We start from the raw sequence: 21,629 nt of genomic DNA on the forward strand, positions 1-21,629 counted from the left end.
TTTGGGGTCAAACCTCGCCTCTCCTGGCTCGGCCAAGCAGCAAAGATTCGGGGGTTCCCTGCTGTGGGAAGCCCCAAAAAATCCTCGTGGATTCTTGGGAAATGTGGGATGGAGCTGGGGGGAAAAAGGGGGAAAGGGAAGGTGGGAGACCCAAAAAAATCAGGATTGAACCCAGCCAGAGCATCCAAATCGCATTTAATGGAGAATTCAGCCCTAAAAATTCCATAGGGGTGGGAATTTCTTGCTGGAAAAGCGAGGAAATTGTGGATTTTGTGTCACTGCAGCACAAAAATATCAGGGATTTTTCAGTGGGGAAGGATTCCCTCACCTGGAGCTGCGAATCCCGCGGGAAATGAGGGCTGAAATCCCAGAAAAATCCTCCCAAAAAGGGCAGAGAGCTGAGCGGCACCTGGATTTTCCTCGGGATTGCTGCCGGCAGGAATGTCCAGCTCCCGGCAGGGAGGCTCTGGAATCTCAGCCTCCCTCCAATCCCCGCGGGTTTGCGGGGAAATGGAGCACAAAAAGCGGCGAATTCCGAGATTCCAGACCCCGGCAAGGCCCCCGGGTGCCAAAGGGTCGGGGAGAGGAGGAGGAGGAGGAGGAGAGGGGAAAAGTTCATTCCAAAGGTTTGGATTCCTTTGGCTCCTTGCAGGATGGGACAGAGACATTCCCGAGGGAATTGTCCCTTTTTGGGACAATTTGAGCAGGAAAATCAGTTTATTTACCCAGTAAAAATAAACCCATTTACCCTGAAACCCCCTGAAACTGCCAAGCATCCAAATCAGGTGCAAAGCGCTAGAAATCTTCGGGATTTCAGGTGCAAACCACTGGAAATCTTCGGGATTTCAGCCCTTAAAGCAGGAGGGAACGTTCCAGATTCCTCCCCAAAAGCTGCTCCTCCAGAAGAGAAGGTAAGGAACAACACAGGGAATTGTCCCTTTGGGATTCTGAGGTGCTGCCACCACTGAGCAAGAAAATCAATTTATTTAACTCGAAAAATGACCTTTCTCGTGTTTAAAGCCCTTTTTCGGGGTTTTCAGGCCCCTGGAGGAGCAGCCCTCCGTGGGGATGCAGCCGCTGCCTCGGCAGGTGGGAATTCCGAGGGAATTCCGAGGAGGGAATCTTGGCCACCTTTCCACAGCGTCCTGCCTCTCCAAACAATCCTCATCCTCCTCATCCTCGGCCTTCCTCGGGCTGGGGCAGCGCTGAGGGCAGGGAAAGGACAGGCGACACCTGGGACAGTGCAGGAGCAGCACAGGGCGGTTAAAGGGGTTTTTTAAAGTAGTTTTTAGGGAATTTTGCAGCCACAGCGCCCCTCTCAGGGGTCCCAAAGCCACCGCAAAGTGTCCCTGGAAAAAGGGGCGCCTTGATGGGGTCATTCGCAGCCCCCAAAGCCCCCCAGGGCAGCCCCTGCTTCTCCTCAGACTCCCCCACCCCAAAAAACAGGTCTCAGGCTCGGCCGCGACCCCTCAGGAGCAGCCCTGTGAGAGGGACTGACCCCGCCACGGACCCCCGAGACCCCCACATCAGGGATCCCAAATCCTCAGGGGAATCTCTCCCTCAAGGACTCCTCCCCTCAAAGACCACCATCTCAGAGACTCCCGGCTCAGCGACCCTCCCTCGAGGCCCCCCTCAGGAACACTCCCTCAGAGACCCCTTCCCTCATGAACCCCCCGCTCCAGAGACCCCTGAATCGGAGATCCCCTTTCCTTTAGAGACCCCCGAATCAGAGACCTCCCTTCCTTTAGAGACCCTAACCCTCAGAGACCCCTCAGTTTAGAGACCCCAACCCTCAGGGACCCCTCAGTTTAGAGCCCCCCACCCTCAGGGACCCCTCCACCGCAGACATGCCCCGTTCAGAGCTCCCCACCCCCCTCAAGGATCCTCACGGATCTCCTCCCTCACAGTCCGCCGGCAGGGGGCGCCCTTCTCCCGCCACAGACCTGCCGTCGCTATGACAACGGCGCGGTGTGGATGTGGGCGTGGTCAGACTCGCCCCGCCCATCCGCATCGCCTGAGGTGAGTGGGCGGGGATTATTTAGGCCACGCCTATCCCGGTGTGCCATTACGTCACTGGGTGGGTGGGGTTTAGCGAGCCACGCCCTGGCGCGCCCATCACTCAGAGCGCATGCGCCGATTTCGGTGGGGTGGAGCCAATGGCCACACCCTGGAAATATGAGTGTGGGCGTGGTCAGAATTGCGCATGCGTAAAGCCACCAGCGTTCCTTTGGGCGTGGCAGGGTGTGGCGTGACGTTATGGCGCGCGTGCGCACAGCGTGTTCCCCGCCCATACCGCGCATGCGCGTGGGGTGGAGGGATTTGGGGAGGGGAGGGGTGGGTCTGGTGCGGAGCGCGCGAACCCCAGTTTGGGCATCCCTGTCCCAGTATGAGCGCGCGAACCCCAGTTTGGGCATCCCTGTCCCAGTATGAGCGCGCGAACCCCAGTTTGGGCATCCCTGTCCCAGTATGAGCGCGCGAACCCCAGTTTGGGCATCCCTGTCCCAGTATGAGCGCGCGAACCCCAGTCTGGGTATCCCTGTCCCAGTACGGAACGCGCGAACCCCAGTTTGGGTATCCCTGTCCCAGTACGGAGTGCGCGAACCCCAGTTTGGGTATCCCTGTCCCAGTACGGAGCGCGCGAACCCCAGTTTGGGCATCCCTGTCCCAGTACGGAGCGCGCGAACCCCAGTTTGGGCATCCCTGTCCCACTGTGGAGCGCGCGAACCCCAGTTTGGGCATCCCTGTCCCAGTATGGACCCCACCTGTCCCAGTAAGGAGCGGTCCCTCACCAGTAAGGAGGTACCTGTCCCAGTAAGGAGAGGTTCCACACCAGTCTGAGGATACCTGTCCCAGTAAGGACCAGTCCCACACCAGTCCGAGCCCACCCGTCCCAGTTCAGCCCAGCATCACCTCCAGCACCTCTAAATTTTCCGAGAGAAATCCCACCCAGCCTTTCCCTTCCGGCAGCTCCATTTCCCTTCCAGAAATTCCCTCCCGTGGGAATTTTTCCCACCTCACCCGACAGGAAAACCGACGGAAAATTAAATTCCTCCCTCTGCTAATCACCCAAACCATCAAAATAAAAAAAACCTAAATATTTCGTGAGCTCCAGAGTCACCCCCCGCGCGGCGGCGGGAGCCGTATCCCATGGAAATTTCATGGATCATTTCTTCTCTCCTTCCCAGGAGCGAAATTCCAGCGAGGGGGAGAATTCCGGCTCTCCGTCCTTCTCCCGGCAGGAATCGGCTCCTTCCCGGGGCTTGTGGCATCCCAGGGAAGGGGCTGGAGGCTGGAAAGGAGCAGGGAGAGGGGTTGGGAAAGGCGGAATGCCTTCCGATCCCTGGGGATGCACTGCGGGATGGAGGGAGAGAACCCCAAATTCCCCCGCAGCCTCCCCGCGGCTCCTGCTGTATCCTGGCTTTAATCCCTTTTTTCCCCATTTTTTTTCCGCCCCCAAATCCAGCGGGAATGTGCGGGAAGGGAAGGGAGAAACCTCTTTTCCAGCTTCTCCCTCCGCCGGGTGGGATTGTGGATTTCCCGGGAAATCTCCTTTCCCCGGGATGGGGTGAGCTGGATCCACCCGGGAGGAGCTCCGGGATGAGGGATCGCTGCTCCGAGGGCTGGGAAATACCGGATTTGGGGTTTTATTCCCCCCTGGAATGGGACGGTGGAATCCCAGGATTTTTTGGGAGGGACCTCATCCCGTCCCGTTTATCCCGGGTGGCTCCAAGCCCCGAACAGCCAGCCTGGGCAATTCCCGGGGTGGGAATGATGATCCTCAGGGTTCCCTCCAACCCCAAACCATTCCGTGACGATCTGGGGATCCCAATTCCTGAACCATCATCATCCTCATCCTCCCCCAGCTCTGCTGATCCCTTTTTCCAGGCTGGAGCTGCACAAAACCTCCTGCTCCGAACCCTCGGAATTCCCGCGCGGGAATTAAACTCCAGGCAGGAATCAAATCCTCCCGCATTCCCCGCGCAGCCCTGGATGCCGAGAAACCCCAGGGATGCAGAGCAGAGCCAGGATTTGCCCCAAATCCCTCACTCCGGGCGGATCGAGGGCGGAAAAGCAGCGGGAAATGGGGAGAGAGGAGGGGAATTTAAACCCTTCATCGGCCACGAAATTTCCCCAAAGTCCCGGGCACAAATTCCTGGTGGATAAAAAGGTGGAAATGGCAGTAAATTTTTATGGGAAATGCGTCACGCTGGTCTGGGCACCGCCAGGTCAGTGGGGAAAAGCCTCGGAGATTTTGGGACATTTATTTTAGCACGGAAGGAGCTGCGATCCCAAAAACACAGCGGGTTGGGATGCGCAGCTCCTCCAGGCGAAGCCACCCCGCTCCCCACCTTCCCAAAATCCCTCCGCGCCACGAAATTGCCTCTAATGAATTCCAATTTCTTCCCAGACGTTGTTTTCCCGTTCTCGGCCTCATTAAATCCATTTAGAGTCGATTTGGGAGAATTTTCCCCACGCAAACCGCGGCGGCTGAACCCGGTGCTCGCGGCTGCGGGGGCTCCGCGCCGGAGGATCGTTTTTTCCAGGGATTTTGGGTTTAGGGGACACTCGATAAACCCTGGGAGCGGCGGGGAGGGTTTTTTGGGGTCGCTTCTTGCCGGTTTATTCGGTGTCGCAGGTGGCTGAATCCCGGCTGGGGTTTTGGGGATGGAAAGGGGGAAATCGGTGAATATCCCAGGTGGGGTTTTGGGGATGGAAGGGGAAAATATCCCGAATATCCTGAGTTTTTTAGACTGGGCGTGCAGCGTGCCCGGGCAGTGGAGCATCTTTGGGTTGGATTGGGCTGAGCTGGTTCTGCCCAAAATCCCACATTCCAAGTCACCGATAATAGGATTTGGGATGGTCGCGGTGGGTTCTTTGTCCCAAACAGCACCAGGTCCCTGAGGAGCAGCCGAATCCAGGCGTCCTGCAGGTCCCCGGGCTTGGATCACACTCGGAATGTCCCCAGGGCTCTGTGGGGACAACGGGAGCAGCTGGGGGACACTCTGGTACTGGTGGCGTTGGTCCTGTCCCAGCAGGGCACTGGGAGCTGGGGCAGCTGTCCGAACGCGCCGGGCGTTCTGCAGGGGTGACACCGCGAGAGTGCCAGGGGGTGACACCCCGAGAGTGCCCTGCGGCCACCCCGGGCACTGCTGGGGTGGGCAGCAAGGACAGGGTGGGCAGCGGGAAGTCGGGTGGGCAGCAGAGCTGCGGTGGCCAGAGGGCAGCGGGCGGGCAGCGGTGACAGAGCGGTCAGCAGGAAGCCGGGTGGGAACGGAGGTCCGCTGGGCACCGGGTGGGCAGCGGGATCCGGTGGGCAGAGGGCAGCGGGCGGGCACCGGGAGCCGGGCGGGCAGCAGGAAGCCGGATGGGCAGAGGGTGGACAGCAAAGTCCGGTGGGCGCTGGGCGGACAGCGGGAGCCGGGCGGGCAGGAGGAAGCTGGGTGGGCAGCGGGATCCGGTGGGCACGGGGTGGGCAGCAGCCCCGGGAAGCCCCCCGCCCCACGGGAAGCCCCCGCGCTACCGGAGACCACGTGCGATTCCCGCCACGCCCCTGCGGTGTGACCACGCCCACCGCTGTCCCTACATGGCGCCGGTGGGCGTGGCCGAGGCGGTGCCGCGCTGGCATTGGCGGGGCGGGGGCGGGGCGGCGGCGGAGGGGGCGTGGCCAGGCACGCCGGTTCCCGTCAAAAGCGGCAGCGGGCGGGGCGGGGGGGCGGTGGGGCGACAGCGCAGGTACCGGGCTGGGACACCGGGCTGGGACACCGGGCTGGGGACAGCGGGGACACTGGGGACAGCGGGCAGGCCGGGCCCGGCCCGAGCCCCTCTCGGTGCCCAGCGGGACTCCCGCGGTGCCCGGGACACGGGGGGTGCCCGCCGGGGTCGCTGTCCCGCTGGGCACGGGGGGTTCCGGGGGGTTCGGGGCCGCGGGGTGTCCCGGGGCTGGGACACTGCCGGGGAGCCTCTGCCCCGCCCGGGGTGCCCCGGGGCTTTGGGGTCCCGCGGGCTGTTGAGGCTCCCCGGTGCTTCCTGGTTTGGGCTCGCGGTGCTCTCCGGCCCGCTTTGGGGTCCCGGAGCTCCCCAGCCCGGTTTGGGGTCCCGCGGGGGTTTGACCCCCCCGGTGCCCTGGCAGGGGTCGGGGATCCCCCGGGTCACCCCCTGACCCCAATGTCCCCCCTAGCTGGGGGCTCTCGGGGCTTTCCCGGCCGGAATTGGGATCCCCCTGGGGCCGGGGGTGTCGCTGTCCCTTTGGGGTGTCGCTGTCCCTTTGGGGTGTCGCTGTCCCTCCGGGGGTGGCTCTAGCTTTTGGGGGGCTCAGGGACCCTCAGATCTGTCCGGTGTCAGCTCTGAGTTCCCCCGGAGTTTCGGGGTGCTCTGCGGCGTCCCCACATCCCGGAAAGCCACCTCTGTCACTCCCCGTTTTGGGGCTCCCCATTTTTGGGGCTCACTTTTTGGGGTCTCCGGACCAGGTGAATTCCTGGCTGCTCTGGGGGCTTTCATTGGGGATTTAGGGTTTCCCGAAAAGAGATTTTAGGGCTTCTGCTCGCTCTCTTCACCGCCCCACTTAAACCCCTATTCAGGGTCCCAATTTGGGGTTTTTTTGGGGTATCCGAGCCCCCCGGCACGGCATTAATTCCCCGAAATTCTAATTCCTCAGCTCCTCCCCATGTTCTGGAGCGATCCCGAGCTGCGCCAGGATCCGGGAGCAGGAAAATAAAGGTAGGAGGGGATTTTACCCACCAGGATCCCCCTGGGAACCCCAAAAACCCTTTTGGGGCGGTGGGCGATGGTTTGGGGCTGCCGAGCTGCTCCTTTTTCTTGTTTTCAAGGCTGGAGCTGAGAGAAAAGTTGGGTTTTTTCTTTCTTCGGAAAGTGGTTTTCAGGAGAAGAGACGTTTTTGCGGCGTCTCCTCCTCCCCCGGAGCTGCCCGTGACTCATCTTCCTCCCGGCAGCGCTGGGGACACGTGGGGGGCGAAAATCCAGGGAAATTGGGGGGAAATTGGGGGAAAAGTCCAGGAAATTGGGGGAAATTGGGGGAAAAGTCCAGGGAAATTGGGGGGAAATTGGGGGGAAAAATCCGGGGAAACTGGGGGGAAAAATCCAGGGAAATTGGGGGGGAAAATCCAGGGAAATTGGGGGGAAAAATCCAGGGAAATTGGGGGGAAAAATCCAGGGAAATTGGGGGGAAAAATCCAGGGAAACTGGAGATAAAGTGAGGGGAGAGGGGAAAAAATCCGGGGAAATGAAAGAGCAAAAATCCGGGGGAATTGGGGTTATGGAGAGGAATGAGGGGCAAAAATAAATCCAGGGAAATTTGGGTTAAAGAGAGGGATAAAGGTTGGGGGGGGAAGAAGGAAATGATGGGGAACCCAAGGGGAGAAAAATCAGGAGAAATTTGGGTTTAAGAGAGGGGAGAGGGGGCGAAAATTCAGGGAAATTATGGAGAAACCAAGGTGAGAAAATCCGGGGAAATTCGGGTTAAGGAGAGGAGTTGGGGGTAAAATCCAGGGAAATGATGGGGAAACCGAGATGGGGAAAGGCAGTAACCAAAGAGCCCAAAATTCGGGATTTTCCCCAGGGAAAAATGTGCCTGGGAGTTGTTTCCCTGAATCCTGCCGTGTTTAGGGAGAAATAAATGGAAAATCCAATTTTTTTCCCCATTTAATGGCTAATCCTGCTGGCAGGAGTAATTTTTAACCTCCTGACGCCGAGCCAGAGCAGAGCTGAGCTCCTGGAGGGGAAATCCTGGAATTCTCAGGGATTGGGAGAGAGAAAATCCTGGATGAAGGTGGGATGGGATGGGGAGGAGAGCAGAGAATTGGGAATGAGGGATTAAAATGGGATCCTGGAAAAGGAGGGAAATGGGAATGGAAATGGTTGTGGAAATTGGGAAAAATCCAGGGAAATGATGGGGAAACTGAGGTGGGAATGGAGCAAAAGTCCAGGGGAATTAAGTAGTAGCCATTCCCAGTGCCACCAGGGCCATCCCAGTGCCACCAGGGCCATCCCAGTGCCACCAGGGCCATCCCAGTGTCACCAGTGCCACCGGTCCATTCCCAGCCCATGCTGAGTCAGATCCTTCCCTTATCTCCACGTTATCAGCCCAACCCGCGCCCCTTTTCCCGGGAATAAATGGAAAAACGCTGGGAAACAACACCTGGCAGCTTCATTTTCCCGATTTTCACCCAGAATTAAGGTGGAAAACAACCCCTGGGATCTTTATCTGGGAATCCTGAGTGGTTTCCTCATTCCCAGGAATCCCAGGGATTCTCCCGCCTGGAGCAATTCCTGAGAATTTTCCTGGTTCCCATTTTTTTCTGGGAGCAGACTGGGTTGGAAAGGAATTTTTTGGCACAGGAAGGGTTCTTGGTTTTTCTCTGGAAAAGTCGGAGTTGTTTCCTCAGGATTTTCCCGCCCTCTCCCTGCTCCAGGTGTGGGAGTTGCTCCCATTTCCCAATTCCCGGCTGGAATTGCTCCTCCTGCTTCATCATTCCTCCTCCTCCTCCTTCCTGGGGCGGCGCTGGGGGATGAAGGTTCTTTTTCCACAGGGATTTGGGGTTTTCTGGAAGGAGAATTCCCTTTTCCTGCAGGAAATCCCAGGAAAAGGCAGGGATTGAGGGAAAGGACACGGATTTGGTGTCCCTAATGGACCCAAAACCAATCCCCCCCTTCCCAAGGATCCCATAAATCCAGAGCCTGGGAAGGTTCAGGTTTATTTTTAGGCTTTCCCTGTTTTCCAGGACTTTTCCCTGGCTTTGGGCTCACCCAGGATGCAGCAAATCCCAAATCCCTTGGGAATTCCCACAGCTGGGAATCACCTGTGTTCCTCCCCACCTTCCCAGGGCAATTTTGGGGCTTTTCCCACCCCAAATAATGGGATTTTCATTCCACGGTGGGAAGAATATTCCCAATAAATGTTCCCAATTTTGGGATAACCTTGGAGATTAAATTATTTAAATTGTTTGGATTTTTTTCCCCATAAGTTTGGAATATCCCAGTGTGAGGCTCCAGCCGGAAGGAAACCCAGGATTCCCAGAATTTTGGATCCCAAATTCCTCATCCCAAATGTCCTTCCCAGCCGTGCCGGGAGCTGGGAGTCGCTGGGCTCGTTTTTCCCGGGCGGAATTCCCGGAATTCCCGGGGAGTGATGGATCTGCCCTTTGCTCTGTTTCCGTTGGGAAACTTTCACCTCCTTCCCCGTCCTGGTTTTCCGTGGATTTATTCCTCTGGAATGTTCTGGAGTGGAAATTTTGGGAATTGTCAGTTTGGGATTGGCTCTGGGGAAGGATCATCCCAAAATTTGGGAAGAGATCCACAGGGATCCATCCGGTCCCAACCCCAAGGCCCGGCTGGAAAAATGGGAATGAGAGGAAAATTCCAGAGGGATTAAAGCAATGGAGTTGGGAAATCCAGGTTTGGGTTGGGAATGGTGGGAGAGGAGAGCTGGGAGTGCAAATTTCCACTCGGAATCACCCATGGGAACCCCAAAATCCACTGAAATTCCCCTCGGGAATCCCAAAATCCACTGAAATTCCCCTCGGGAATCCCAAAATCCACTCCAAATCCACTCGGGAAGAACCTTTTCCTAAATATCCCACAGAAATCCCCCTATTTCCCAAACATTTCACACATTTTCCCAAATATCCCAAAGAATTCCCCCTCTGGCACAACTTCGGTGCTTCGTCATCCACAGGGAAAGTTCCAAAAATCCGGATTTCTGCCCAAAAAAACCCTCAGGAAGCCCAAAATTCCAACAGAATTCCCGCCCTGCCCCAAATCCTGGATGCTCCACCCTTCCCTTTCCCCCCTTCCCGCTCCAGGGTTGGGATTGGCCAAATTCCAGGCTTTTTTTGGGATGTTTTTCCCCCTTTTTGGGGTCCCGGGCGATGCCCCAGGGGAGAATTCCCGGGATTTTTCCTGGATCCGCCCGAGCCAAGCGTTGCGTCAGCGCCAGACTGGGATGGGCAGGCTGGGAATGAGGGCAGAGCCGAAATTCCCTTCCCTTTTCCCACGGAAAAATAGGGAATGTGACCCCGGGATGGAATAAAAACCCGGGAGGATTCTGGGGAAAAAAATCAGGAGATTTTTGGGTGGAAAAATAATAATTCCAGGAGCAGAAGGATGTCGGGAAGGGAATTATTTGGGATTTGGATGTTTTGGAGAAGGGAAAGGAATGGGAAAGAATGGAAAAATCGAGGATGGATTTAGGACAGAAGCCAAATTTATCCCAAAAATCCCCAAAATCCACCATGGGAAGCTCTGCAACAGGAAAAATCCATTTTTAGGGAATAAAATCCTGCATTTTCAGAATCCAGAGGGATCCCAAATCCAGAAGCCTTTGGGATTTAATGCCCGAATTTGGGGCCAGGGAGGGTTTGGGAGTTTGGAATTCCAGCTTTTCTCCCAAAATCTGTTTGTCCCAGTCGGGGTGAGCTCGGAATGTTTTCCCTTTTCCCTGAACATGTCAGGATTTGCCGGAGTTGGGATCCCGAAATTCCCTGGGGGGATGTGGGAGGAGGGTTGGGACAGGAATTCCAGGGATCGATCCAGATCGGGGAAAAATCCAGGAAAAATCAAGGGAAAATCCTGAATTTTGGGAACAAACCCTTGGTTTTTCCACTCCCAAACACAGAGCCAACAAATTCCATCCCAACCCCTCCCGGGTGGGAATTCCTCCCTAAAATCCAACAATTTATCAAAAATGTCCATCGGGAAATCTGGAAGTTGGGAAGTTTTGATGATCCTGGAAACCCAAACCTGCTTTTTTGGGATTCTCCCTCTCCTCCTTTCCAGGATTCCGAAATCCCAAAGTGTTTTTTGGGGGGTTCCAAGTCCTTCCCTGAGCTTGGAAAAACCTGGATTTTTTCCCAATATTTCTCTCTTCACCTCCAGGGCCGCAGCTGCTCCTCCCTAATTCCATTACTGGGTTCAGGATGTTCCCAATTTTCTCATTCCCATCCCAAAAACCGCATTTTAGGGAGCCCCCGAGCACCTGATTTTTTCCAAGGAAATTGGATTTTTCCCAAGAAAATCAGATTTTCTCCTGTTCCTTTTTTCCTCCAAGCCTTCCTGACCTTTTTAAAACCGAATTTTCTGGATCCTCCTCGCTGGGAATGTCTGGGATGGGAATTTTTGACCCTCAAAATCCTGATTTTTAGGGATAAACCCCTGGGGAAGGTTTAATTCCTGATTGAATTGATGGGGGAAAGGTTGGAATGAATTTATCTGCACCGGGAGAGGAAAATCAGCGATCCCATGGAATTCCCAGGTTTTCCCAGCTCCCAGGAAGCCACAGCCACTCCCAAAAATCCATTTTTCCAGCCCCAAAAATGCAGGGGAGAAGTCCAACCCCGTGGGAATTCCATCCCTGTTTTTTCCCAGGAATCTCTGGCTCAGAAAATCAGGAATCTCCTGGAAATCTCCCTCAGGAATTTCCTGGAAAGCAGCCCCAAAGCAGAGCTCCAAAGAGGAAATTATTTAAGTGGCATTTAACTGGAATTTTTAATGGGGTTTTAATTGGATTTTAATGGTATTTTAATTGGATTTTAATGAATTTAAAGGGATTGCCGCTGGAATTTGGGAATGGGAGGGTTTGGATTGGGAAAAAAACAATGTTCTTCCTCCTTTTGAAAGGCAAATTTGGTGCCAGAGGCGTCGGGAATTTCGGAGGAGCCTCGGGGCTGTTTTGCCTCATTAGCGATTAATTGTGGTTAATTGGGGCTTTCCCGGGATTCCAGAATAGTCCCAATGGGAACACAAATTCCCCATCCAAAATCAGGCACAACCCAAGGGAAAATCCTGAATTTCAGGAATAATTTTCGGAACAAATCCCCGGTTTTGCCCCGAATCAGGGTTAATCCAGGGGAAAATCCCGAATTTCGGTGCTCAATCCCATTTTTCCCTCCCAGCCATGGATCCAGGCGCTTCCAGCACTTCCCTCGCCGATCCCAGCGGAGATTCCGACCGGAACATCCCGAGGATCTGTGGGGTTTGTGGGGACAAAGCTACCGGATTCCACTTCAACGCCATGACCTGCGAGGGCTGCAAGGGATTCTTCCGGTCAGTGCGGATCCTCGGGAGTTCCCGATCCCAAAAAACCCCTCGGGAGTTCCCGATCCCAAAAACCCCTCGGGAGTTCCCGATCCCAAAAAAACCGTCGGGAATTCCCGATCCCAAAAAACCCCTCAGGAATTCCCGATCCCAAAAAGCCCCTCGGGAATTCCCGATCCCAAAAAACCCCTCGGGAGTTCCCGATCCCAAAAACCCCTCGGGAATGGCGGTAGGGATCCCAAAACGAGCCTGGAATTCCGGGCGGAGCTGCATTCCCGCTGGATCGCGGCTTGAGGGGGGAGATGGTGGATTATTTCCATTTTTGGCACTTTGGGATGGATTTTTCCCATTTTTCCAGGTTTTTCATGGATCTGGGAGCTTTGCTGAGCTCCAGGGAAAGGGGAAGCAGGGGAAAACACACCTGGAGAGCTGGGGGACACAAAAGGGGTTTTTCCTGAGCCAAAATGTCCTAAAATCCCCTGAGAACTCGGATTGGGAGCTGCAGGATCTCCTCTGGAGCAGCTCTTCCCGAAATCAGTGTTTCCAGGGAATTCTGCCCCATTGGGAATTCCATCCCCATCCCCACTCTCCCCCTGCTCCCTCCAACCCCAACGCCCTCATCCCAGCCCGGGAAAACTGGAAGGGATTTGCTATTTTTAGCCCTCGGGCTCTGAAATCCTCCCTGGAAGGGGCGGATTGGGAAGGTTTTTGTGGAATTCCAGCCCGGCCAGGCTGCAATTTTCATTCCAAACCCGGAATTTTGGCCTTGCCCGAACCCTGGGAATGTTTTCCCTTCTCCCAGGCCTTGTTGTTCCTGCATTCCCAGATTTTCCCTGGGTTTTGAGGGGGAAAAATGAGCTTTTTGTGCAGCAAAAATGGGAATTTTGGGGTTAAATTCTGAATCCTGGGCAATGTTTGTCCCCATGGGGGACAGCAAAATTCTGAAGGTTTTGGAGGAACAGGAAAACCAAGGCTCTGCCATCCATTTTTCTATAATGAGTTCCCAAAAATATTTTGGTTCTGACCCTGACCCTTTGTTCTGGGACACTTCTGGCTTTGACCTTTTCACCTTGGCAGATCCTAACTCTGACCTTTTTCCCTTGGAAATCCTGTCTGTGCCCTTTTGTCTGTGGAATATTCTGGCTCTGACCCTTTTTCCTGGAAGGTTTTGGCTTCGATCCTTTATCCTTGAAAGACTCTGACCCTTTATCCTTGGGATATTCTGACCCTTTATCCTTGGGATATTCTGACCCTTTATCCTTGGGATATTGACCCTGACCCTTTGCCCTGAAAGATTTTGGCTCTGACCCTTTTTCCCTGGAAGTTCCTGGCTCTGACCCTTTGTCCTGGAAGTTTCTGACCCTTTATCCTTGGGTGATTTTGGCTCTGACCCTCTGTCCCTGGGCTCTCCTGGCTCTGTCCCTCTGTCCCCAGACTCTCCTGGCTCTGTCCCTCTGTCCCCAGACTCCCCAGGCTGTGCCCTTTCTCCTGGAATTCCTGCCCTCTCTCCAGGCCATTTTCCAGCTCCGGGCTCTGTGGTTTCGCTGCAGCTCAGGGTTATCATTTTGGGGTTGCTCTGTGTCCTGCAGCGCCGAGAATTCCTTTTGGCAGCACAGCCAGAACCAGTCCAGCCAGCAAGGCCAGGCTTGGGGCAGCCAGTTAACCCCCACGGCCCCACAGCGGGGTTATTCACTGCTGCTGGGGGTTCCTTCGGTCTCTGAATCCTAAATCCATCGATCCCTCGATCCTAAATACCTCAATCCTAAATCCCTAAATCCCTCAATCCCATGATCCATCAATCCCTCAATCCTTCAATCCCTCAATCCCTCGATCCTAAACCCTAAATCCCTCAATCCCACGATCCCTCGATCCCTCAGTCCTTCAATCCTCCAATCCTTCCACCTCTCCTGCCCTAAAATTCCCTGTTTAAACCCCAAAACTCTGCTCAAACCCCACAGGTTGGGCCTGGCTTAGGGCAGCCTGGTTTAGGGGGAGGTGGAAGTGGATCAGGCTGGGATTTAGGGTCATTGCCACCCCAATCATTTTAGGATTAACCTTTGGCTGGAAATTTCCCTTTTCCTCATTATCCAGCAGTGCCTGAAGCTCCCAACTGATCTTGCACAACCAAAACAATGGGAATTTGCCCCAAAATAGGGATTTTTTAGTTTTTCACAGCCAAACCATTGGGAATTCATCCCAAGTGGGGCTATTTTTACCTTTTGACACCAAACCAAAGCTTTCCCTTTCCCCACCAGACCCAAACTGATCCCAAAATGCGATTTTTCCCCATTTCCAGGCGCAGCATGAAGCGCAAGGCGCTGTTCACATGTCCCTTCTCGGGCGACTGTCACATCACCAAGGACAACAGGCGGCACTGCCAGGCCTGCCGGCTGCAGCGCTGCCTGGACATCGGCATGATGAAGGAATGTGAGTCGGGAACTCGGGAACGAGCCGGGAATGGTTTGGGATTGACCCTGGGAATGGCCCGGGAACCCTCCAGGGCTCCTCCTTGGCCCTTTGCCGTGGATTTTTCACCTTTTCACAGCCAAACCAGTGGGAATTCAGCCCAAAATGGGGCTTTTTTTAACCTTTTCCCATCATTTTCACACCTAACCAGTGGGAATTCAGCCCAAAATGGGGTTTTTACCTTTTCCCATCATTTTCACACCAAAACAATGGGAATTCAGCCCAAAATGGGTCATTCCCATCCCTTTTCCTGTCCCTGGTGGGATTGGGAACATCCCAAAGGGCAGAGGAAGCAGCAGGTAATGATTAAAATATTTGGTTTAATGATTCCTTCCCATCCTGGAGTTCTTTTCCCCTGGATCTTCCCATTTTTTGGGAAAATCAGCTCTGTGGCACTGCTGGCTGGGAAAAATCCTCTTTTCCAGCATTTTCCCAGGTTTTTCATTTCGCTTCCAGGACTTTCAGGGATTTTTATGGATTTTGAACCATTTTTAGGAGAGGCTTTTCCCACCCTCCTGGTCCTGCTGGGATTCCACTCCTGGATTTTTTCCCCTGTTTTTTTCCCATTCCATTTTCAGGACTTTTAGGGAATTTCCTTCCTCTTTGCTCCAGGATTTGCTTCCAGAGCCTCTTCCTGGTGGGACAGAACTGGGATGGAAGTGGGAGAAATGGGGAAACAGGAAAAGGATGGAAAGCAGGAAAAAAACAGGGAAAAAGGATGGAAAAGGATGGGGAAAACAGGAAAAAAATCCAGCTGGAGGAGCTTTCCCCGTCCCTGGGTTGGGTTTTATTTTCCCTCCAGGATTCTTTTTTCCAAGCCCTTTTATCCCAGTGGGATAAACAGGGAGTTAAGTCAATAGCAGAGGGAATTAAATTGGTTTTTAGCGCAGTCCAAACACACCAATGTGGCCCAAATGTTGATTTTATCCGAGTTTGTTTAGAGATAAGTGGCTTTTAAAAATAAAAATGTGTTTGAGGTGCTCCCAGAGAGCTCCAAGCAAATGTTTTCTCCCAGGAAATTGCGGCCAGGATGTCCATGGAGCTGGAAATTCGGGATATGGGAGCAGAGCTCTGTCCCTGCTGGGTGAACGGGGAGCAAACAGAGCCTGATGTCACCCCAGACCTCTGGAAAATCAGGATTTGGGGAAAAAACGCTGGAATTTTCCATGATCCTGATGGAAATCCCTGGAGTTTATTTTCTGGGATTGATGAGGGAGGAAAAATCCACACCCCACACAGGCTAACCCCATTTTTTGGGGCGTTTTCCCCATTTTTGAGGCTCCTAATGAGGGAAATGCATTGATTTGCAGCAGCAGTCAATTAATTACCAATTAACTACCCAGGAAGGGCTGGGAAGTTCCTGGGCAGCAATTCCAGGGGTTTTCTCCAGGTTTTCTCCAGGTTTTCTCCAGGAGTTAACGTGTAAACAACCCCGTGAGCAAATCCCGCCTGGATTAACCAAAAGTGACCCAAAAAGGCTAAAAATAGCAAAAAAAAAGGACTTTGCCTCTGGAAAAAGCTGGGATGGTCAGGGGTTGGGTTATTTTTAGGTGGAGGAATGGGATGTGGAAGGGTTTGAGGCCCTGTTTGCCACAGGGGGTTGGGATTCAGGGCTGGGAATGGCAAAATCCTGATTTTCCTCCCCAAATCCTGATTTTCCTCCCCAAGGTGAGGTGGCAGTGTCCCCTCTGCCCCACCATTCCTCCCCAGGTGCCTCTCTGGGGTTGAGCAAGGCTGGAAAAACAGAAAACTGAGAATGGAAAATCGCCGTAGGCCGCAGGAGCAGACGAGGCCAAGGTTCCTTCCTTGCCCCGAGCTCCTCCCCGACCTCTCGCCCTAATTCCACCTTGACTCTCCCTCCACGGAATTCCTGCACTCGGGGAGTTTACAAACAACCCTCAGAGGGTCTCTGATCCCTGGGAAAAAGGGCTGGGAGCAGAAAATTCCTGGTTTTTGGGGGTTCTGTCCCACCCGGCGCCCTCAGGAGTTGTGACCCCACAGGTCTGTGCAGCACCTTGGGGGTTTTTCCCTCTGGGTCTGCTCAGAACTCCCAGTTCTTCCTAAAAAAATGTAAAATCTGAGCCCCAAGCGATCCCTGGCTGCTCCTTTTCCCAGAATAAACAGGAGCAGCCTTTGGATCCCAACCTTTGGTCGCTGCCTGGCGCCGCCACCCCGATAAAAGCCATAAATCCCTGAGGGTGGGGGATGCTCCGATGTGCCTTGACCTTAAAAATCCCCATTAAAACCAGCCTGGGGAAGCAGGAATCGCTCAGGAATCAATCAGGAATCACTCCTGATTGCCCTGGGGACTGAGAGGAGCTGCAGTTGGGTGAATCTGGTGGCTCTGGGTGGTTTGGGATCAGCATTTTCCAGGTGTTGGGAGCAGGATGGATTTGCAGATGGAAAACCCCATTTTCCAGGTGGAAAACCCCATTTTTCAGGTGGAAAAAGCCATTTTTCAGGTGGAAAACCCCATTTTTCAGGCACCAGGTGCCACACCCAGGGCTCATTCCAATCCCTTTTCCCTCTCTCAGTCATCCTGACGGACGAGGAGGTGCAGAGGAAGAGGGAGCTGATCCTGAGGAGGAAGGAGGAGGAAGCTCTCCGGGAAAGCCTCAAACCCAAACTGTCTGAGGAGCAGCAGAAAGTCATCGACATCCTGCTCGAGGCTCACCGCAAAACCTACGACCCAACCTACGCCGACTTCACCAAATTCCGGGTAAAACCCAAAAAATTCCCTTTTATCCCAAGGATTCCCCCTGGAAAATCCACAAACTGCTCTGCCAGCCCCATTTCTCGAGGAATTTTCTCATTTTTTTCTCTCTTCCAGCCCCCCGTGAGGAAAAACGCCAGAGGAGCCACGAAATCCAACTCCATCCTCACCCAGGACTTGTCCTCGGAGGATTCCTCGGATCTTTTCGGGTCTGACGCCTTCAGTGGATTCCCAGGTGTGTCCCTGGCCCTAAAATGGGGTTGGGGGGCTGGGAAGGAACCCCAGGGTTTGGTTTGGGGTGGAGGTGGTGCCTGAAACCACCCAAATCCCAAATTTTGGGAGTGACCCCAGCGTGAGGGTCTGCCCTGCCCCTCTCCCTCTTCTTCTGTCCCAAATTCCCAGATCTGCATCCCAAACCAGCCCTGTATCCCCAGCTGGCCCTGAATCCCAAACCCCTGAGGAAAACCCAGCCTCAAAACCTTCCAGATTCCCTTTTTTCACCTAAAAACATCCTAGATTAACCCCAGCACGAGGGTCTGCCCTGCTCCTCTTCCTCCCCACCCCACATTCCCAGCCCTGAATCCCAAACTCACCCTCCTTTCCCAATCCCTTGTGGAAAACCCATCCCCAAAACCTCCCAAATCCCATTTTTCCCACCATCTGGAGGTGACAGGGCAGAAACACAGCAATTCCACCTCAATTTAACAATCCAGAGCCTTTTTTTCTCACCTCCTGTGGGGTAAAAAAGCATCTCCTCCTCTCTCAGATTCCGTGGAGCCGCCGATGTTCTCCAGCCTGGTGCTGTCGGAGGAGCAGGACGAGAGTTCCTCCATGAACCTGGAGTTCTCCCAGCTCTCCATGCTGCCACACCTGGCTGACCTGGTCAGCTACAGCATCCAGAAGGTGATCGGGTTTGCCAAGATGATCCCGGGGTTCAGGTGAGGATTCCATCCCAAATCCAGCCTTTCCCACTCCTGGGAATCCCATCCTGCCCCTCACACCTTCCTGTTTCCCCTTCCCTCAGCTCTGTTCCCTTCCCACCTCTGTTTTCTGTCTCTCTCCCTCTCCCTGGGGTTCTCCTTTTTTCCCCAAACCTTGGAAAATGCACCCAAATTCCAGCAGGGAACACCTGCAGCACTCGAGGGGCTCATGAGGGCCTCAGGCTCTGTATTCTCCACGATTTGAGGCAAAAACCCTTCCCTGTTTTCCTTTCCCAGACATCCCTCGGCTCTGTTCCCTTCCCACCTCTGTTTTCTGTCTCTCCCTCTCCCTGGGGTTCTCCTTTTTTCCCAAAACCTTGGAAAACTCACCCAAATTCCAGCAGAGAATACCTAGAGCTGCTGCAGCACTCAAGGGGTTCATGAGGGCCTCAGGCCCTGTTGATTCCAAGATTTTTGGCCAAAACCCACCTGAATAAACCCCAGGAATGGGGATTTTTGGGCAGGGGATTTTCAGGGAGCTCCTCCCGGCCCTGTCCCACTTTCTCCCTGTCCCCTGCAGGGATCTGTCTGCTGAGGATCAGATTGTGCTGCTCAAGTGCAGCGCCATCGAGGTGATCATGCTGCGCTCCAACCAGTCCTTCACCCTCGAGGACATGTCCTGGACCTGCGGCAGCAACGACTTCAAGTACAGGGTCAGCGATGTCACCCAAGGTAAAGGGATCCCAAAATCCAGGAATTCCCGTGGGTTTTTCCCATTTTGATCCCAAGGGCTTTTCCTTCCTGCTGCGCCCAGCAATTTTTCTGAGGAAAAGATCCTTTCCCAAAGGGAAAAATCCCATTCCAGAGAGAAAAATCGCATTGCAGAGGAAAAGAATCCCATTGCAGAGGGGGAAATCGCATTGCAGAGGAAAGGACCCCATTGCAGAGCCCCACTAAAAGTTTTCTCTTCCCAGCCGGGCACAGCATGGAGCTGCTGGAGCCGCTGGTGAAATTCCAGGTGGGGCTGAAGAAGCTGAACCTGCATGAGGAGGAACATGTGCTGCTCATGGCCATCTGCATCCTGAGCCCAGGTAAGGACACCCCAAACCGACCCCAGAAGGGACACAGGGAATCAACCTCATTCTGGCCCTAAAATAGGACAAAGGGGAGGGAATTCGGCTGTCCCCAAAAAGGCACAAAAGGGAGGGAATCACCCCCGAGCCCAGCTGTCCCCAAAAAGGCCAAAAGTAGGGGGTCCCCCCAAGCCCCGAAAAGCAGGGAATCCCCCTGATGCCCGCCTGTCCCTAAAAAGGGACAAAAGCAGGGAATCACCCCCGAAGGAGGGAATCCCCCTGGCTCCCGGCTGTTCCTACAACAGGACGGAATTCCCCCATTCCCGGCTGTCCCCAGACCCCCAAAGCAGGGAATCTCCTCGTTCCCCGAGCCCAGCTGTCCCCAGACCCCCAAAGCAGGGAATCCCCCATTCCCGGCTGTCCCCAAACCCCCGAAGCAGGGAATAGGGAATCGCCCCATTCCCGGCTGTCCCCAAACCCCCCAAAGCCGTGACCCCACTAACGCCCCGCTCCCCGCAGACCGGCCGGGCGTGCGGGACGCGGCGCGGGTGGAAGCGCTGCAGGAGCGACTCTCGGAGGTGCTGCAGAGCTACATCCGCTGCCGGCACCCCCCGCCCGGCAGCCGCCTGCTCTACGCCAAGATGATCCAGAAGCTGGCGGATCTCCGCAGCCTCAACGAGGAGCACTCGCGGCAGTACCGCTGCCTCTCCTTCCAGCCCGAGCACAGCATGCAGCTCACGCCGCTCGTGCTCGAGGTGTTCGGCAACGAGATCTCCTGAACTCCCGGGAAAACGGGAAATCCGGCGGTGGTCGTGCCGGGAGGCGATGGGGTGTGAGGTCGGGGTGGGTTGTGGCATCGCTGGGGTCATGCTCTTCCCGACGGGAGGGAATCACCGCCGAGCCCGACAAGGGGACAAAAGGGAGGGAATCGCCCTCGTTCTGTCCCTAAAAAGAGAGGAAATCATCCTCATTCTGTCCCTAAAGGGGGACAGAAGGGAAGGACTCACCCTCGAGGCCCAGCTGTCCCTAAATAGGGACAAAAAGAGGGAATCACCCTCATTGTGTCCCTAAAAATGGACAAAAGGAGGGAATCACGCCCGGTTTTTCCCGTCGGGGTTTCCCCCTCAGGAGCAGCTTCCCCATTTCCCTGCTGGCTGTGAGAGGGGATTGATCCCCCGTGGATGTTTTGTGCCTCAAATCCCTTATTTTTTCGGACGTCGGGAAGGGGAAGCGCCAGGAGATGAACTCAGGGCACTGTCGGTGCATCCTCTGCTCCCCCCGAACCCCTCAGCGCTCCCCACTTCAGGGGGAGGCACGGATGGGGTCAGACACCCCACATCCCAGCCGGGAGGTGCCATGGACGGTGTCCCCACAGTCCAGCCGCCCTGTGTGGCTGCCACCAGACTGGGACAAGCCAGAGAAAGCCCAGAGAGGGGAAATTTTGTCCTCGACGCTCAAAGGGAAGAGCAGGATGAGCTCTGTTTGTACTCCCTGGGAATCGGGGAGCAGGGGGATCTCCAGGAAATACTCTCACTTGGGAGCTGAACCCCTCTGTGGGATGGGGGATGACCCCTGGGATGGGCAGTGACCTGCCCTGGGATGGGCAGTGACCCCAGTTCCAGCTGCCATGTCCTGGAGGCGGCTCCAGGCCACTGTCCCCACTCGGAGCAAACCCTGGGAAGGGGGATTTGGGAGCCCCCAGGAAGAGCCATCAGCCCCCCGGGCCATGCTCAGTGTCCGGAGGGTCCCTGGCTGCGGCCAATAAACTCCTGCTTGGACAAATCAACTCAGCCCCAGGCTCGTGTGTCCAGCCAGGCGGCCCTAGGTGCGTGTCCATCCCTATGTCCATCCGTATGTCTCTGTCCATCCCTGGGTGTCCAGCCATCCCTGTGTCCATCCGTATGTCTCTGTCCATCCCTGGGTGTCCAGCCATCCCTGTGTCCATCCGTATGTCTCTGTCCATCCCTGGGTGTCCAGCCATCCGTGTGTCCATCCGTGTTCCTCTGTCCATCCATGGGTCCCCAGGGGGCTGTGCAGGACAGCGTGTGTCTGTCCCAGAGGTGGCTGGAGGTGTCCAGATCCGTGTCCAGGTTTTCAAGTCCCTTTCCCTGTCCCTGTGTCCTGTCCCCGTGTCCCTCTATCCCTGTCCCTGTGTCCCCATATCCCTATCCCCCTGTCCCTGTGTCCCTCTATCCCCCTTTCCCTGTGTCCCCGTATCTCCCTGTCCCTGTGTCTCCATATCCCTGTCCCCGTGTCCCCATATCCTTGTCCCTGTGTCCCCATATCCCTATCCCCCTGTCCTTGTGTCCCTCTATCCCCCTGTCCCTATGTCCCCATATCTCTGTCCCGCTGTCCCTGTGTCCCCATATCCCTGTCCCTGTGTCCCTCTCTCCCTGTCCCTGTGTCCCC

General features: G+C 55.1%; 1 protein-coding gene and 1 long non-coding RNA gene across 3 annotated transcripts; both read left to right on the plus strand.

Annotated features, from left to right (window-relative positions):
* Positions 1-4: 4 nt before the first annotated feature.
* LOC146425754 (uncharacterized) lies at positions 5-4,645 on the plus strand. 2 transcript variants are annotated; one of them, XR_014846337.1, is made up of 4 exons: positions 5-626; positions 818-911; positions 1,908-2,023; positions 3,189-4,645. It is a non-coding gene; the product is annotated as an uncharacterized LOC146425754 (long non-coding RNA). The 2 variants fall into 2 exon arrangements; XR_014846338.1 differs by having other exon boundaries at positions 1,908-2,019; positions 3,186-4,645.
* A 1,060-nt stretch (positions 4,646-5,705) lies between these two features.
* Positions 5,706-20,807, plus strand: VDR (vitamin D receptor). Its single transcript, XM_085041296.1, has 10 exons — positions 5,706-5,733; positions 6,656-6,717; positions 11,907-12,057; positions 14,345-14,475; positions 17,049-17,233; positions 17,345-17,462; positions 17,994-18,165; positions 18,728-18,879; positions 19,122-19,238; positions 19,740-20,807. Exons 3-10 carry the CDS (start codon positions 11,909-11,911, stop codon positions 19,997-19,999), a joined length of 1,284 nt encoding a protein of 427 aa, XP_084897422.1. The 5' UTR covers positions 5,706-5,733; positions 6,656-6,717; positions 11,907-11,908; the 3' UTR covers positions 20,000-20,807.
* Positions 20,808-21,629: the final 822 nt, after the last annotated feature.

This window comes from Lichenostomus cassidix, chromosome 29 (assembly GCF_008360975.1).
Source record: "Lichenostomus cassidix isolate B80296 chromosome 29, HeHo_3.0, whole genome shotgun sequence".
NCBI classification, from domain to species: Eukaryota; Metazoa; Chordata; class Aves; order Passeriformes; family Meliphagidae; genus Lichenostomus; species Lichenostomus cassidix.